At 46.8% G+C, this 18,484-nt stretch overlaps 1 protein-coding gene across 3 annotated transcripts in view; it reads left to right on the top strand.

Moving 5' to 3' along the window:
* Positions 1 to 18,484, top strand: part of PLD5 (phospholipase D family member 5) — a 102,125-nt gene that overhangs the window by 46,877 nt on the left and 36,764 nt on the right. For all 3 annotated transcript variants that reach the window (XM_083604321.1, XM_083604319.1, XM_083604320.1), the window contains exon 3: positions 15,623 to 15,791. In XM_083604321.1, the coding sequence (XP_083460447.1) occupies positions 15,623 to 15,791 (169 nt within the window). The remainder of the gene's footprint in view (positions 1 to 15,622; positions 15,792 to 18,484) is intronic.

Genomic DNA, 18,484 nt, shown 5'->3' with positions numbered 1-18,484 from the left:
TTTTCCAGGGAGTCTTCTCTTCTCATGAGGTGGCCAAAGTATTGGAGCCTCAGCTTCACGATCTGTCCTTCCAGTGAGCACTCAGGGCTCATTTCCTTAAGAATGGATAGGTTTGATCTTCTTGCAGTCCATGGGACTCTCAAGAGCCTCCTCCAGCACCATAATTCAAAAGCATCAATTCTTCTGTGATCAGCCTTCTTTGTGGTCCAGCTCTCACTTCCATACATCACTACTGGTAAAACCATAGCTTTTACTATACGGACCTTTCTTGTCCATTCCTAGTCCATGTCAATTTCACATGTGGTTTGTTCAATAAGTCCATTCTGTCCTACTTTCTTATAAATCTGTGATTTTTTTAAAAAAATCTGATTGCAGATTTGTATTTAACTACATAAAGAAGTAGTGCTGTTGGAAACTCCTGATTATTTACCAAGAGGAAAAGGAACACCCAGTGTGTCTTATCACTGCCATGCTTCTTCTTCCTAATCTAACAACTGATTGGGTCCAGAGATCTCTACACAGTCACAAATCTGTATGCATTTAGCAGGCTCAGAAACTGCATCCTCTATAGCTTTCTGTGCCACTGATGGTGTGCTGGGTGTAGGGTTTATTTTTTCTCCACTCACGTGGCTTTTGCATGTTCCTGCTTCCAGAATGTTCTTCTACAGACTGTTTCCAGATCAAGGTGACAGCGTTAAAAATATAACACCAAGTGAGTTGCTTTTCTCCTTTCTGCCATTGTTCATGCAAGGTAAAATGTTTTAATGTGTTCTGCAGCACAAGTTTCACTGACCTGACAGCTTATGAAGGTTCTTGCTCCTGTTCTTTTTCAAATATAAAATTTACTCTTTTTTGTCTAACCTGTGGTGTATAGTTGTCAGGGGTTCAGGAGCAGAGGGAACGGATGGCGAGGAATCGGAAGGAGAGGTTAGCGATGATAGCCGTCCGAGATCTCTAAGTCTGTCCAGCGAATCGGAGGATTCACAGAAAGGGGCTCCCGTGGGCAGAGCTGGGGGGTTACCAAGAGGGGCACCCCAGGAAGAAGGGACCAGAGGGGATTCAGAGAGCAGCAGCTGGAAATCCGGACCAGCTACTCCACCAGAGAGCAGCAGGGGGGAGGAGTTCCAGGCACCAGCGACAGGCAGCTCTCCGGCAGCAGCCACGCCTGCGTCAGAGAGCGAGGAAACGGTAGAGAGGAGGGTCGGAGACAGCGCGCGCGCGCCAAGTTCAAATGTACCAGAGGGAGGCGCAATGAGCAGCCCGGAAAGGGAGCCAGGTCCTAAAGCCCGCCGAAGGGAGGGGGAGGAATCCGAAGGGTCCGCATCCGAGGCATCCAGGAAGGAAGGAACCCCGGGGGGTGGTAGGACCCAGAGGCGAAAGGAGAGACGCAAAAGGTGGAGCAAGGCTAGGGTCTTGAACTGGTGTACAGGAGGCGGAGATTCAGATGGGACTTCGCCGATCTAGGGAATAGACGTAGAGACGCACGCTAAGATGTGGAAATGGAAACTATACTTCAATAAAGACTTTATTCCGTTCTACCGGCTAGCGTTGGTCCTTTGTGAGCCGGGACCTAGAGGCAGTCTCTGACAGTAAGTCCCATCTCCCAGAAGTTTTCATCAGTTCTCTTTGACTCAAGCGGCGTGTGGGGAGCGAAGCAGGGAGGAAAGAGGACTGGTGCCTTTGGAGCTCACAAAAGTCAAGCGACATGTCTACTGAAGAGCAAATTGCTTCCCTGCGAGAAGCGGTAACGCAGCTCAGCGCAGAGATAATCGCCTCCAGGAAAAGAGAGGATGAAGCGGCTGCTGCATGCCGAGATCTCCAAGCCAGGTTGGAAGTGCTTACTAAGCAGGCACAAACGGGTTCCAGATCCGAGGGAATCGGGTTGGGAAGGACTGGAGGCAGCATTGTATCTCACTTTGATGGGAATTTGCAGCAGTACCCCAATTTCCGAGCAGACGTGCAGTTTGCGCTGAAACTGCTGGAGAAAGAGTTTAGAGATGAGCAAGAAAAAGTGGGGTTTATCTTGTCTCATTTGCATGGAGAGGCGAAAGCATGTCTGCGCAATCTGTGGAGAGATATGGACCCAGCGCTCCAGAGTTCAGCTGCATTCATTAAAGCGATGGATTCTTGCTTTCTATCGAAAATAGACATTGACATTGCCCGTAAGGACATATTTGAGCTGAGACAAGGGAAAGCCAGCGTGAGGCAGTATCACTCCCGCTTTTTTGCATTGGTCAATGCCTTGGGGTGGGACAAGGATTCCCCCCCCGTTAGAGATCTTTATTGGGAAGGATTGAACCCCCAAATCAAGGATGAGATAGCGCGGGGGGAGAGACCCAAAAGCACCCAGGAAGTGGTGGACAGATCGCTTGCAGTGGGGGTGAGGCTGGAGGACCGCCCTTGGGACAGAGGAGAAGGGCGTTGGGGACGCACACCAGCCAGAGTGCCCTCCCTCTTGCCCAGGGATGTCGCGCGTGCGCAATCAACGCCTCCGCAAGCAGGGGGGGAGGAGCCAATGGAGATCGGCGGTGCTAGAGCTCATTCAGCCACCAGAGCCTTAACACCGGGAGCAGTCAAAACAAAGCAGCCTAGAGGGAACAGGAAGTGTTACATCTGTGACAGTTCGAAGCACATGGCGAAAGAGTGTCCCCAGAGGCTCCACAAGCACACTGCAGCTTCAATGACAGTAATGGGAGCAACTCAGCAAAGTGAACCACGGCAGGGAAACGGAAGCACGGGGGGCCAGCCAGGCGAGTCAGTGAAGAAGTCCCCAGAGATTTTGAAGCCCACGGATCCCCTCCCGCCCAAACCAGTGGTGCAGCTCACCGCATCGCTCCAGCTGCCCAGTGGTCTCACTTTAGAAGTGCCGATTACGATTGACTCTGGCAGTAATGCGGACTTTATCGCACTGGAATTCCTTCAACAACACAACATAGCGCTACTGCCAGCCACACTGCCCCTGAACGTGGTCACAGTGGATGGCAGGGAACTGCTAGGGGGGCAGGTGGTGCAGCAGACACCACCTATGGTGATGCAAATTGGGAATCACCGAGAAGTCATCAGCTTCAACGTCACCCAATTGTCGGACACGCCCATAGTGTTGGGCATGAGTTGGCTGGATAGGCACAGCCCGGCATTAGCGTGGTACCAGCGGCAATTGACCTTCTGCTCTTCCTACTGCGCAGCGCACTGCATCCAGACCTGCCAGGAAGGAGAGGGGCGAGAGGATGCACCGCAGCTACACCTAGGCATGGTGCAAGCGGTGCCCAACAAGTACAAGGAGTTTTTGGAGGTCTTCTGCGAGAAGGAGGCGGACAAACTGCCCCCCCACAGACCCTATGACTGCAAGATTGATCTCCTGCCGGGGGCAACGCTGCCAACAGGGAAACTGTATTCCATGTCTGAGGACGAACTGCAGGAACTTAGGGAGTTCATAGACCACAATTTGAAGCGCGGGTTCATTCGGGAGTCGAAAGCTGTGGGGGGCAGTCCAGTATTCTTTGTGAAGAAGCGAGACACGCCCCAGAAGAGGCTTGTAGTTGACTTTCGAATTTTGAACTCGAAAACCAAGCCCTCGTCCTTCCCCATGCCCAAAATAGACGACCTGCTCGCGACGGTAAGGAAAGGACGCGTTTTCACCAAGTTGGATCTGCGAGGCGCGTACAACCTGATTCGTGTGCGGGAGGGCGACGAGTGGAAGACGGCCATGTTCACACCACTGGGCACCTACGAATACAGAGTTATGCCCTTCGGATTACAAAATGGCTCTCACTGTTTTCAAGCCTTTATGCATCACGTGTTGGCGGGACTCCTTTACAAGAAATGCGTATGCTTCCTGGACGACATCCTGATATTTTCTGAGTCGCGAGAAGCGCACGAGAGGGATGTCAGGGAAGTTCTGCGGAGACTAAAGGAGCACAGGCTGTACGCCAAGCTGGAGAAGTGCCAGTTCGACGTGACGGAGGTGGATTTCCTGGGCTATAAACTGTCGGACAAGGGGCTCGCCATGGACAGCGCCAAGGTTCGCTCAGTATTGGACTGGAAAAGCCCGCGCAATAGGAAGGAAGTCCAGCGGTTTGTCGGCTTTGCCAACTTTTATCGCAAGTTCATCAAGGGGTTCGCTATGCAAACGGCGGCCATCACTGACACGCTCAGCTCCAAGAAGAAGAAGTTTATCTGGACGGAGGAAGCGGAGCAGTCCTTTCAGAAACTCAAGCGTCTCTTCGCTTCCGAGGAGCAGCTGCTGCATGTGAATCCCAGCAGACCGATGAGGGTGGAGACGGACGCCTCAGACAGAGCCGTGGGAGCTGTACTGTTGCAACAAGACCAGCAGGGGGACTGGAGGCCGTGCGCCTTCTACTCAAGGAAGCTCAGCAAGTCGGAGCAGAATTACACCATCTGGGACAGGGAGTTGCTAGCCATCCATGCAGCGTTCAAAGCGTGGCGGCACTTCCTTATCGGAGCCAGACACACAGTGCAGGTCCGCACGGACCACAAGAATCTAGAGTACTGGCGCACGGCGAGGTTCCTGAATCAGAGGCACATTAGATGGGCAGAGTTCTTCGCGGACTTCGACTTCAAGATAGAGTACATCCCGGGTGACAACAACATCATGGCGGATGCCTTGTCCAGAAAGCCGCAATACCTCGAGGAGGAGGCACCGTCGGCAGCCAAGCACATTTTCGCACCGGAAGCGTGGGCTTGCGCCTCGGCGACCGTGGATCTGGACGCCGTACGTCGAGCGTTGCAGGAGGACCCCTTCGCGCTAGCCAAGATGGAGGAGGTGCACAAGGGCACGGTGAAGGACGACGAGTTCCAGATCAGAGACGGTTTGCTCATCCGCAAGGGAGCACTCTACGTGCCGGGGAATGACCTCCGCGCAAGGGTGCTGCAGCAGCTACACGACGCCCCCACTGCCGGGCACTTTGGCAGAGAAAAGACTGTAGAACTAGTGACCAGAGACTTTTGGTGGCCCAAGATGCGGGGGGAAGTAGCGGATTACGTCTCGAGATGCGACACCTGCCAAAGGGCCAAGTCAGTGCACAAACCGCCGGCGGGATTGCTGGAACCGTTGCAGACGCCGTCTGAGCCGTGGGAACGGGTGGCCCTGGACTTTGTCACGGATCTGCCCAGTTCGAGGGGAAAGACGGCAGTGCTTGTGGTGGTGGACATGTTTACCAAGATGGCACACTTCATTCCGTGTGCGAAGGTGGCCACGGCAGAACAGACCGCCAAACTGTTCATAGACCACGTGTTTAAGGTCCACGGTCTGCCACGATCTATTCTATCCGACCGGGGGCGGCAGTTCATCTCGAACTTCTGGCAAAAGTTGATGGGCATCCTGAACGTCAAGATCAATCTAGCGTCGGCGAGACACCCGCAGACCAACGGACAAGCGGAGAGGGTCAACGCCATCATGCAGCAGTACCTGAGATGCTACGCCAATCAGCAGCCTAACACGTGGGTGGACTACCTGCCCCTCGCAGAGTTCGCTTACAACAATACGAAGCACGTGTCGACGGGGGTGACGCCGTTCTTCGCCAACAACGGGAGGCATCCCAGAACCTTCCCAGGTTTAGAGAGAGTGGGGGAGGGGGAGCCGCAGGCAGCGGAAGAATTAGCGTCAGAGTTGCAGGAAGTCCACGAACAGCTTAGGAGGCAGTTGGAACTGGCAAAGCACGCATACAAACTGCAGGCTGACAGACACAGGAGAGTAGGGGAAGACATACAGGTGGGAGACTGGGTTTGGTTAGCAGCGCAAGCAGTGCCGACCAGATCGTTGGCCAAGAAGAAGCTAGGGCATAAGCAGCTAGGGCCTTACCAAGTCCAGGCACAGGTCAATCCAGTGGCCTTCCGGTTAGCGCTTCCGGAGGGTTCCAGAATGCATCCGGTCTTCCATAGATCGGTGCTCACGCCCTACAAAGCACCGCATAGATTTCACGAGCCAGGCACAGCACCAGATCCGCCCAGAGAAGGACCCAGGGAAAGGGGGTCGCCAAGAGGGGAGCGCATCAACGAAGCCACAGAGATTTTAGACTCGAGATGGGGGGAAGAGGGAGTAGAATACCTTCTTGCCAGAGAGGATACCCCGGCCAGCGCCAACAGTTGGGTGCCGGGCTATGCCTTGGACGAGCCTCTTCTCAAGGAAGAGTTCCATGCCATTTTCCCACACAGGCCCATGCCAGCCGAGTATTTCGATGACTGGCTCTTCACACCCACACTTTCAGGCAGCACGTTCCAGGGGTTCGACTCGGACGAGGAGACGGCACCACACATACGCTCTCCGGAAGGTTCACCCTCGGGTTCTGCCTCAGACCGCTCCTATTGGTGGGATAATCAACCAGAGGAGCAGTGGCGCAGGAAGTGGCTGGGGGGTCCCTGGCAGGCATCACCCTCAGAGGGGAACGGGGGAGAGATGGACATGGACGTGTTGGGGGAGGACGTGGGATTTGAACACGAAGGCAGGGAGATGGAAGCAGAGGAGATCGACGTCGACGAGCGCACGGAGGACGAGCCAGACCTGCCCGATGTAATGTACGACACGAGGGAAGAACTGTATCCGGCACTCACCCCTGCCACGACGGAGCACCCAGAACCCACACCGGAAAGAGGGGAGGGGGGAAGGGGGGGCTTCGAGGGGGGGATGGATGTCAGGGGTTCAGGAGCAGAGGGAACGGATGGCGAGGAATCGGAAGGAGAGGTTAGCGATGATAGCCGTCCGAGATCTCTAAGTCTGTCCAGCGAATCGGAGGATTCACAGAAAGGGGCTCCCGTGGGCAGAGCTGGGGGGTTACCAAGAGGGGCACCCCAGGAAGAAGGGACCAGAGGGGATTCAGAGAGCAGCAGCTGGAAATCCGGACCAGCTACTCCACCAGAGAGCAGCAGGGGGGAGGAGTTCCAGGCACCAGCGACAGGCAGCTCTCCGGCAGCAGCCACGCCTGCGTCAGAGAGCGAGGAAACGGTAGAGAGGAGGGTCGGAGACAGCGCGCGCGCGCCAAGTTCAAATGTACCAGAGGGAGGCGCAATGAGCAGCCCGGAAAGGGAGCCAGGTCCTAAAGCCCGCCGAAGGGAGGGGGAGGAATCCGAAGGGTCCGCATCCGAGGCATCCAGGAAGGAAGGAACCCCGGGGGGTGGTAGGACCCAGAGGCGAAAGGAGAGACGCAAAAGGTGGAGCAAGGCTAGGGTCTTGAACTGGTGTACAGGAGGCGGAGATTCAGATGGGACTTCGCCGATCTAGGGAATAGACGTAGAGACGCACGCTAAGATGTGGAAATGGAAACTATACTTCAATAAAGACTTTATTCCGTTCTACCGGCTAGCGTTGGTCCTTTGTGAGCCGGGACCTAGAGGCAGTCTCTGACAATAGTACAGTTGGCTCAGAGTTTTACTCATGAACATGTCTTCACTTTTCTCCCTGGAAACCTTCAGCAATAATCCATTGCCCATCTTTACACTCTTTGTGCAGGGAAATAATAATGTTTATTAAAACAGTTTTGTGCAGACAACAGTAAAGTGATAATTTTCCTTTTGATAGAGGCACAAAATAGCTCCCTATTCCCTGGTGAACATGAAGCTTCACACATACAGCTGGAATGTACAGTTTCGAAATGCCAAACAGTCCAGGAGAGAGCAATAATCCTCATATGTTATTTCTTTGGTTGCTTACAGTTATTATATTTGGGGGGTGGGTGAGCATAAGAAGCTATACCAAATCAGTTCATTGGGTCCATTTAACTCAACATTGCCTTCACTAACAGAAAATGGCTCTCCAGGGTTTCAGGCAGGGATTTCCCTCCTTAGCTCTGCAGGTGCCAGGGGCTGAAAAATGGAGACCTTCTGTGTATACATCATATAATAATAATGCTGGCTGCCAGATCTCCTGGCTGGAGAGGGTTGGGATGGTGCAGATGAGCTCTGAAGGAACTTATCTGCCATAACCTGCTATGCCCACAGAAAACTATACTGGTGCCTGTCGAGTTTTCTAGTAGTGCCTGTGTTTTTTTCTGCTAACAGTAGCTCGGATTAAGTATTATAGAGGTGGAGCAGAGGAGGACATACATCCATTAGATCCAAAGCCCCACCACCCATTTCCCCAAGAGGCCCCAACACCAGGCCTATTACCTAGGCAAACTTAGAGCTGGCATGGGTAATTTATACCCATTGGTTTCAAAGCAGGTTTAAAAATAAAATAAAATCAAGACTTACCAGGCCAAATAATAATAATAATAATAATAATAATAATAATAATAATAATAATAATAATTTATTATTTGTACCCCGCCCATCTGGCTGGGTTTCCCCAGCCACTCTGGGCGGCTTCCATAGAAAACCAAAAATACACTAAAATATCACAGATTAAAAACTTCCCTGAACAGGGCTGCCTTAAGATGTCTTCTGAATGTCAGGTAGTTATTTATCGCTTTGACATCCGATGGGAGGGCGTTCCACAGGGCAGGCGCCACTACCGAGAAGGCCCTCTGCCTGGTTCCCTGTAGCTTTGCTTCTCGCAATGAGGGAACCGCCAGAAGGCCCTCGGCGCTGGACCTCAGCATCCGGGCAGAATGATGGGGGTGGAGATGCTCCTTCAGGTATACTGGGCCGAGGCCGTTTAGGGCTTTAAAGGTCAACACCAGCAGTTTGAATTGTGCTCGGAAACGTACTGGGAGCCAATGTAGGTCTTTCAAGACCGGTGTTATGTGGTCTCGGCGGCCGCCCCCAGTCACCAGTCTAGCTGCCGCATTCTGGATTAGTTTTGGTTTCCGAGTCACCTTCAAAGGTAGCCCCACGTAGAGCGCATTGCAGTAGTCCAAGCGGGAGATAACCAGAGCATGCACCACTCTGGCGAGACAGTCCGCGGGCAGGTAGGGTCTCAGCCTGCGTACCAGGTGGAGTTGGTAGACAGCTGCCCTGGACACAGAATTGACCTGCGCCTCCATGGACAGCTGTGAGTCCAAAATGACTCCCAGGCTGCGCACCTGGTCCTTCAGGGGCACAGTTACCCTATTCAGGACCAGGGAGTCCTCCACACCAGCCCGCCCCCTGTCCCCCAAAAACAGTACTTCTGTCTTGTCAGGATTCAACCTCAATCCATTAGCCGCCATCCATCCTCCAACTGCCTCCAGGCACTCACACAGGACCTTCACCGCCTTCACTGGTTCTGATTTGAAAGAGAGGTAGAGCTGGGTATCATCTGCATATTGATGGACACCCAGTCCAAACCCCCTGATGATCTCTCCCAGTGGCTTCATATAGATGTTAAAAAGCATGGGGGAGAGGACGGAACCCTGAGGCACCCCACAAGTGAGGGCCCAGGGGTCTGAGCACTCATCCCCCACCACCACTTTCTGAACACGGCCCAGGAGGAAGGAGCGAAACCACTGCATAACAGTGCCCCCAGCTCCCAGCCCCTCTAGACGGTCCAGAAGGATGTTATGGTCGATTGTATCAAAGGCCGCTGAGAGATCCAGCAGAACTAGGAAACAACTCTCACCTTTGTCCCTAGCTCGCCGGAGATCATCAACCAGCGCGACCAAGGCAGTTTCAGTCCCATGATGAGGCCTGAATCCTGATTGGAAGGGATCCAAATGGTCCGCATCCTCCAGGCGTGCCTGGAGTTGTTCAGCAACCACGCGCTCAATCACCTTGCCCAAGAATGGAAGATTTGAGACTGGGCGATAGTTGGCCATACTGGCCGGGTCTAAAGATGGTTTTTTAAGAAGCGGTTTAATGACCGCCTCTTTCAGCGGATCTGGGAATGTTCCCTCACAGAGGGAAGCATTCACCACCCCGCAGAGCCCATCGCCCAGCCAAAGAGAAATAAACACATCTCTCCAGCCTTCTGCTCTGGCTAGTGCAAGTGGATCACCCACCACTTCACCCCCTCACACGTACATTTAATACATGTGCCCCTTGTCAAACCTTAAAATATTTAAAATTCTATTTTCATTTTTCACAAGGGTACCAGTGTACATCCTCCAAATGTATAAGGGCTTCCCAATTCCATGGGAACTTTCCATAGTGTTCTTTTCCATTGAGGCTGAATTGAAAGAAAATAAGCACTGCTGTTCCCTCTTCTCTCGCTTGTATTCCCTAATATTGCTCTTAAACGTATGCCCACACCTCTCCCTCCCAAGCTATTGCTTCCCTGCTCCTTTCCCGACTTTAAAATCTTAAATCAGTAAAAGCATGGGACTGAAACAAAAGTGACATGAAAGCGTCCATTATGGTGTAATATGTCAGCATTAATGGTATATTTAAATGCACCCCAAGGACTCATGACCATGTATAATTGCATGCAGGTATAAAAACAAATGCTGCTTTAAATATGCTACCACTTCAAAGTTTGAATGTTCAACTTAAAAAATAGCATCAGGGCCCATTTATATTATGGTAAATGTGAAGGACAAATTGCACTTAGCTTAAACTCAGTGCTGGTATTTTGCTAACACTTACAGATTAAATATCCATACAAACAGACTTGATAACTTGATTCCCTATTCCAAAGGCATTGTTAAATTGGATGACAGATTAAATTAATGCCTGAGGTTCCTTGCTTCTACAGTAATGTTGACTGTGATTTTCTTGAGAAAATTCTTGCAGGTTAACCACATAGCTCAGCAGCAGAGCATTTGTGTGCACGCATAATGCCGCAATTTTATCCTTGTTCTCGCCAACAGAAAGTGTCTTAGTAGCATGGTTGGGAAAGATATCTGCCTAAGACCAAGAGGTTCATTTGCACTTAAGGTACAGAATGATGGCCTAATTGGGTTGGGATTGAGGAAGTGAGTGTTAACTTCTCCGAAACATGTCTGCCAGATTCTTCTGCACCAACTTGAGGGGTGGGGTTGTGGCATCATGATCCCAGAACCTAGCCCCTTGCAGTATCCTGAGGAAGGCACAGATGAGCAAGAACTACCAGCTACACCACTTGGGGGCGGGCAGAGCAGCTTCTCTTAGACTTTCCAGAATTGAGGAGACAGCTCTCCTGCCTTCCTCAGACTCACAGGACAATCCCTCAGCAACATCCTTATCTCTTTGATAGCATAAAGTTGACAGCTGCACAGAGGTGCCAACTTGAATAAAATATTGTGGGGGCACAGGTAAGCCCCACCCTGCATAATCAATCACATGACACAGTGCGCACACATCATTTGGATGGGAATGTCCATCAACTTTGTGATGGTCTGGCCCCCATGGCCCCACAAGTTGACTCCTCTGCAGCTACAGAATTAAACAAATGGCATTTAAGTCACCAGAGTCAGCTCCTCAGGTAAGTGAGGCAGCCACATTACAGGACTCGCCAACCTACATAAGGCTTCAAATGGTTCTAGCTCTTAGCAGACAAATCTTTCACAGGTTGGCCAACATGGTCCACTGGGAACTGTCCAGAGTACTGATGTCCTTAACTTTGCCTGACCCCACGTAAAGCACCTACGTTTGAAAATATTATTACCATTAAGGCTGTTATGTCCTGAGACCTACCATAGGGTTAATATATATTAAGGTATAAGGGAGCAGGTGGCGCTGTGGTTTAAACTACTGCACCTCTTGGGCTTGCTGATCGGAAGGTCAGCAGTTTGAATCTGCACAATGGGGTGAGCTCCTGTTGGTCTGTTCCAGCTTCTGCCAGCCTAGCAGTTCAACAGCACACCAGTGCAAGTAGATAAATAGGTACCACTGCCATTGGAAGGTAAACGGTGTTTCCGTGCGCTCTGGCTTCCATCATGGTGCTCCGTTGTGCCAGAAGCTGTTTAGCCATGCTGGCCACATGACCTTGAAAGCTGTCTGTGGACAAACGCGGCTCCCTCGGCCTGAAGCAAGATGAGTGCTGCACCCCAGTCGCCTTGGACTGGACTTAGGGGTCCTTTACCTTTTATATATTAAAGTTCGTTAGATGTGTGTTGCTATATTCTTTGTATAAAAATGCACACCATGAAAGAAAGAACCTTTGCCATTCAATATACTAGGTTGGAATCAGTGCTCAGAATATTCATTGGATTCAGATTTAGTCGTGCTTAGAACAGACTCTCTGAAATCAATGGAACTTAAGTGATTTCACTGCATCTGCTTACAATCCTAACCATGTCTACTCAGCAGTAAGTCCTGGTGAATTCAAAGGGTAAGTGGGATTTCAGTCTGTCTGGATCCAACCCGTTGTGCTTAGTAATGATTATTCTGAGCATTTTGGGTTGCTGTTTACAATCCTGCTGTTGGAAGAAAAAAGAGGACTGATTATGTGCCAGAAACATCCCTAATACTGTCCATTAAATAGATTTCTCACAGGTCCCCAAGGCTTGTATATCTTGCTTACAAAGACAGCCATGAGCGCAGGATATTTGTAACAGCATTTAACCTTTTGCCTCTGAAGCATTTAGTATTTGACATGCTCCAGCTCACTGTAGAATGAATACTGATTGTGACAGTCAACTGGTGCATACATCTAATTTCTCTTGTAATAAATATCCCCCTTCTTGTTCAGTGAAAACAGTTTATCACTACTTCATATAAACAGTTTTTTGAACAGGACAGAAAGTGTGCACAGGAAAAAAGTGATGCTTGTTTTAAAAGCCATTTGTAAAGTTAAGCCTGACAGAATGCTAACAGATTAAATAGCTAATGTGGTTAGGTCATGGAGCTTTCATATTCCAAACTGCCATTTACCTTGAGCATATTTCAAGAGGTTTCTGCATATAGTTTAACTTTTGCCGATTTACATGACTGAAATGACATTCAAATGCCTGTGAGCGGTGACTACCCAACAGTGGTAATTTCCTAGGGAGCTATATAACTTAGCTCAAGTAAGAATATCTACATGGTAGGAATATTTCATGTGTTACCGCCTAATAACATGGCATAGCACTTATATATGTTGTGTAACATTTGCTGACTTAATCCATAGCAAATTCCAGCTGTCAAGAAATAGTCTGCAGCATACATTTCCTAAAGTGAGGGAGAAGTGCAGACACATGTAGTTTGACATCCAGATACTCGGCTGAAAATGTAACAAAGACACATGATTGATAATTAAACCCTCATTCCATGTTAACAAAATTAACTATAATTTTTTGCCCATTGCTTTGTGATATATTGATAAATATCTATATCTGTATCATTCATATACTGTATATGTGTGTATGTGTATGTGACCCCAGAATATATTTGAATATATGCATGTGACCCCAGAATATATTGGAGCATAAACCCCATTTTCATAGAATCATACAGTTGGAAGGAACCCTGAAGATCATCCAGTCCAACCCCCTGAAATGTAGGAATATACAGCTGACCCAGAGGGGGAGCAAACCTGCAACCTTGGTGTTAACAGCCCCACGCTTTAACCAATTGAGCTATTTTATCTGCAGTTATCTGCAGGAGTGGAGGAAAAGCCACATTATAAGTAATTCTGAGTATTCTTGTAGAGGACAAATGTTATTCCTACGGAGGCCTAGTTCCATTGTTCCATTATTCTTTCAATAAGGTTGGTAGAGATAAACTTGCTCTCTATTTTTATCCTGGAACAGAAGTGCAAATTCTAGGTCACATACTGTCCCTCTTGCTCAACCTTTCTGTTCTGTTTCCCAATCTATTATGTGAGGGTGATAATGCTCGTCTGTTTACGTCACAAGAATGTTCTGAGGGTTTAAGTAGATAATGGCAAAACGGAACAAGTTATGTATTAAACAGCTTCATCCTTCTAAAAGCCTTCTACTTGTTGCCATATTTTTGAGCAGAGCAGCCTTTTCTTCCGTTTTTTCTTTTTTCTTTTTAACCACAATTTTTGTTAAGGCTAGTTGTTGTGACATGGCTGATGAGACTGAACTGTTCCCATGAGACTTCTCTGGTTTTAAATTTCATTCAAAACCCAGCAACTCATTGTGACGTGAGAGAAAAATTAACAGGCTCACCATTGCAGAAGAACCTGGAAGTATAATTTTACCAGCAACATTATTTATAGTTCTAGTATGTTTATTTTTGAAAGTGCTCATATAAGATGCTCCATTTTATTATTTTTTTTACAGAAAGGTATTAATCTCTATTTCGTATGTCCTTAGATGAGCTGGAATGTGAACTGGTCTCTCAGATGAAAACCAATTGTCATAGCACTGCAATTGTGTACCAATTGTGTACTCATTTAGGTTATTTATTGACCCCTCCAACGTTCACTTCAGGTTTATTATTTTAATAGCTCTTTTCAGAACACATTTCATATATCATTGTAACACCCCTCTGAGCTAGTTATAATATTTATTTAAAATATTTATGGCCAGCCTTGAGGTAACATTTGTTTTTCAAATGTAGTGTTTAAAATATAGAAACAGAAAATGAGGAAGCATGCTTTCTCCAGAAACTGTTCTGGTGAAACTGCAACTATCCATTCCATTTTTATTAAAGCTGCTACTAGACAGTATACTTTCAAGGTGGCTGTCCAGATGAACAGGGTGTTTTGCTGTTCCTTTTCTGTTTCTGCAAATCTGGAGCTACCTAGTGTGGTTTATTTTATTTTATTAAAAGGTTTACAAACTTATTTTCAGGATTATTATCCTCAAAGGGTGAAAGTACAAAGCAGTTACACAGCAAACATAAAAGCATATAAGATCAAATTGAAATTCACTTAAAATGGCAACGATTAATAAAAATCAGATTGAAATAAAAACATCTTAAGAGGTCTTTTAAAAGTCACCAGTGGTTCATGGGGGAGGGAATTCTATGCATAAAGAGCTACCACTGAATCCCTAGGACTTATCAACCTAAGATCTCTTACTGGTGGGCTATAGAGCAGGGAGCAGGAAGCATCTGGGACTGAAGGAAGGGAAGACTGGAGTGGCATGACTCACCCAAGCATTTTGGGGAGCAAGATATGAAAACCAGGGGACGGTAGAGTGTGCATATTCTTGTGAAGAAGACAGCAGGGTTTTCACAGAAATATGGGCATCATAATAGGAAAAAATAGGGGGCATATGAATTGACTATGCATTTGAGCAACTAAGTGTGCTAAGAAATACATGTTGTTTTAATTAGGTGCTAGGACTTGATATATTTTTGAGCCAGAGTTTGAGTCCTAATACCTACGTGAGTTTCCTTCTCTTTGTCATTCCAAGTAAGAAAAAGAAAAGACCAATAGCTATGAAAAGTTAAGCAATGAATGTGTAAGCTGGATGCATCACCTCCTCCCTGACAGAGAGGGGAGGATCATGAGCAATTTTTAGAACAAATTCTACACTCTCTGACATGTTTAGCCACACATAGTTGCAAAGTGTCAGCAAATTATAGGAAACTATTTCAAGAGGTTTTCCAAGATCTAGATAGATGCTACGAAGTCAGATCTTTTTTTAACATCTAAATCTGCTGTGAGAACAAAATAAAGTTTTAACTATTGTGGGTCCCCAAATCTCTTGACACATTAAATAATTGATGTAAATAAAAATAGATAAATGTTTTTATAAATATATAAATGTATCGAGCATGCGGCAATACATACCTTTAAAATGCCTTGGAAGTAAAATAGAGGTGGATGGGGGGGGGGGACTATAAGAAACCAACACTTACACCCCTGTGAAATTGGAAAAATTTAAATCAGTTGAGTAGTTTTGTAAACTGTCTTCCTTTCTTTGTGTCTTCTCAGGGTTGCTCTTGTGGAAAATATTCCTGAAGGCATAAACTATTCTGACAGTGCACCGGCCCATTTGTCTCTTTTCCAAGGCTGGATGAATTTACTTAATATGGCTAAAAAGTCTGTTGACATAGTATCTTCCCAATGGGACCTCAGTCACAGTCATCCATCTGCATTCCAGGTATGCTTTATTTTAAATGTTCATGGCCTTGATCAGGTGCTTGGTTTGCATTTTACTGTTCATCCTCTTCTGTGTCTGAACTCTTGAGATATAGTTTTGTTAAGAACGTCTTGTTTGCTTGTTCTCAAAATGAGACTTTTTGTAAGAACCAGTTGCCTAGAATAGTTTCTCTCCTTCAGCATTTTAGTGAATGTTTCTTTGAATAAACATACTTTTGCATGCAGATTTAAGAAATATACATATTTTCGTAAGCAATTCCCCCCAATATGATGCATATTTAAATGTTATTTTCACCAACATATGAATTTTATGCATACTTTACCCTAATATATGCATTTTCGTACACGTTACTTGACTGGAGAACAGCACTGCAAAATTCAGAGAACCTCCAATTTCAAAGGAAGTCTGCACTTCAGTTTGCGAATTTGGTAAATTCACTTTTAAATGTGGGTTAAATTTCTTCCTAATTTCAGATCACATGAACAGTTTAATGCTGAAATGGAGAGAGTCCTGGAAAACAGATTTTAGAGAGACACTCCCTAATTCTAGCACAGATATATTTTCATATTTTATTGTAATGATATTTTCTTTAAAAAAAGAAATGAAAAGAAAGAGTACAACAACAACAACCCTGCATACACTGCCATGCACTTTCAACTGGTAAACATATTCATGCTTTCATATATCATGGGCAGACATGGAAAAATTTGTGTTTACCAGACCCCCTGAGATCCACCAAACAGAGTTGGGTGCAAAATAGTGGCTCCAGCAAGTGGAAGAACACTAAGAATTAGGAAACAGTGTGCTTCTGAACACATGCTAAGCGCACAAATTTGCAATCAGTACCTGAACCGAGTTCACACATGCTGACTGCTGTTTTATCAAACACACCCCACATTCATATTTAAGCAACCAAACTAGGGTGTTGTTGTTGTTGTTTAGTCGTTTAGTCGTGTCTGGCTCTTCATGACCCCATGGACCAGAGCACGCCAGGCACTCCTGTCTTCCACTGCCTCCCGCAGTTTGGTCAAACTCATGCTGGTAGCTTTGAGAACACTATCCAACCATCTCGTCCTCTGCGGTCCCCTTCTCCTTGTGCCCAACATCAGGGTCTTTTCCAGGGAGTCTTCTCTTCTCATGAGGTGGCCAAAGTATTGGAGCCTCAGCTTCACGATCTGTCCTTCCAGTGAGCACTCAGCTGTTGGGTGTGCTTTTCAGCTGTTGTTAGATAGTTGGGAGTCATAAACCCTTTCCAATTTCCTGCAAATCACCAGGAAGAGCCAGCAGATCCAAATCTACCTTCTACCCCCTCCTATCACATAACATCTATCATAACTGAGATCTAAAGGGTTTGAATCAGGAATGCCTTAGAATCAATAAGTTTACTTATTTAGCCTGCCCCTTTATGGACAATTCTTTGCAGCTTTTGCATGTCTAATTGCTGAATTTTACAAAAAAAAAGGGAGGGGCAAAATTAATAATAGCATTTAAAACAGAAGCAGTCATTTAGGATCTTTCAGATCCATTTCTTTTTTCCAACTGTAATACATCAGATGCAGATCAGTACGATTTAAGTGACATGCAATCAGATGAAGGGTTGCATTTTTAAGGAATAACAACTAAACTTTCAGGTCCAGATGTTAGTCATTTGGTTACTCTAACTGAGCATTCTTTCGAAGTTTTGTTTACCACTATTTGAGTCAAACAATAGCACACTGTCCATTGAAACAAATGCAGTAGAATGCAAAGCTATAATGATGACATTGTTGGCGCTGATGTCATTAGTGCAAGGGCTACTGTGGAAGTTGTGAAGGAGTATAAAGATCCAATTCCAAAAAGCAGAACTAAGTGGAGCTTCTCTAGAGTCAAATGAAGAAGAAAACCTTTGCTGATATGCGAAGATCTATATGCACTGTCCAGTTTCAGCAAATGAAAGAAGCCCCTGGACAAGGATGGCTCTTGGGCTGGGGTGTTGTTGCTGTTTTGTTGCTGTTTTGTTGTTTCTTTATTTTAGATCTTGTGATTTATGTGGAAATTGATCAGCTTGTTTGAGTATCTTATAATGTTTAAGACTACTTTTGTTGTATTGTAGTTACATATTTTTTCATGCTGTAAGCTGTCTTGAGCGTGGTTTGAACTATGGAAAGGCGGCATACAAATAAAATTATGTATGTATGTATTTAGGATAAAACTTGCAATAGTATACTCTTTTTCCATTTGATACTGGGTTGCATGTTCCGTATTTGTTGCATGACAAAATATGACACCTTGTAACAATGGGAACATTGTTAAGCATTCTTATAGGAGGTTCAATAATATGTGGAAAGTTCATATTCCTTGACTTTATATCCTCCTCCCAGTTTTTATAAGTTGACATTGGGGGGGGGAGATTTTCGTGAAATGTGAGACACGCACAGCAGTTTGTTCTTGTCTTAAAGAGAAAGGAGTCCTTGCACAGTGGTATAAGGGGCTCTTAATACAACTTTTTTAAAACATGCAGAGAGCAGTGACTAAAGCTTCATAGCCACGGCCAACATATAAGAGCTTGATTCTCAGAAATATCAGAAGGGAAAAACCCACCAGCAGTTGGGCATCCTAGGGCCAAATTATATACGATGACATGGCAATATCACATTTGTTTATGTGTTTATCCCATTCACATGTAAAGCAAGGGGTTGCCAGGGTGGGCAGGT

The sequence above is a fragment of the Podarcis filfolensis genome (assembly GCF_964270895.1).
Source record: "Podarcis filfolensis genome assembly, chromosome: 3".
In the NCBI taxonomy this organism is placed as follows: domain Eukaryota; kingdom Metazoa; phylum Chordata; class Lepidosauria; order Squamata; family Lacertidae; genus Podarcis; species Podarcis filfolensis.
The sequence above is the reverse complement of the archived record's forward strand: the minus strand, read 5'-3'. Positions and strand labels throughout refer to the sequence as shown.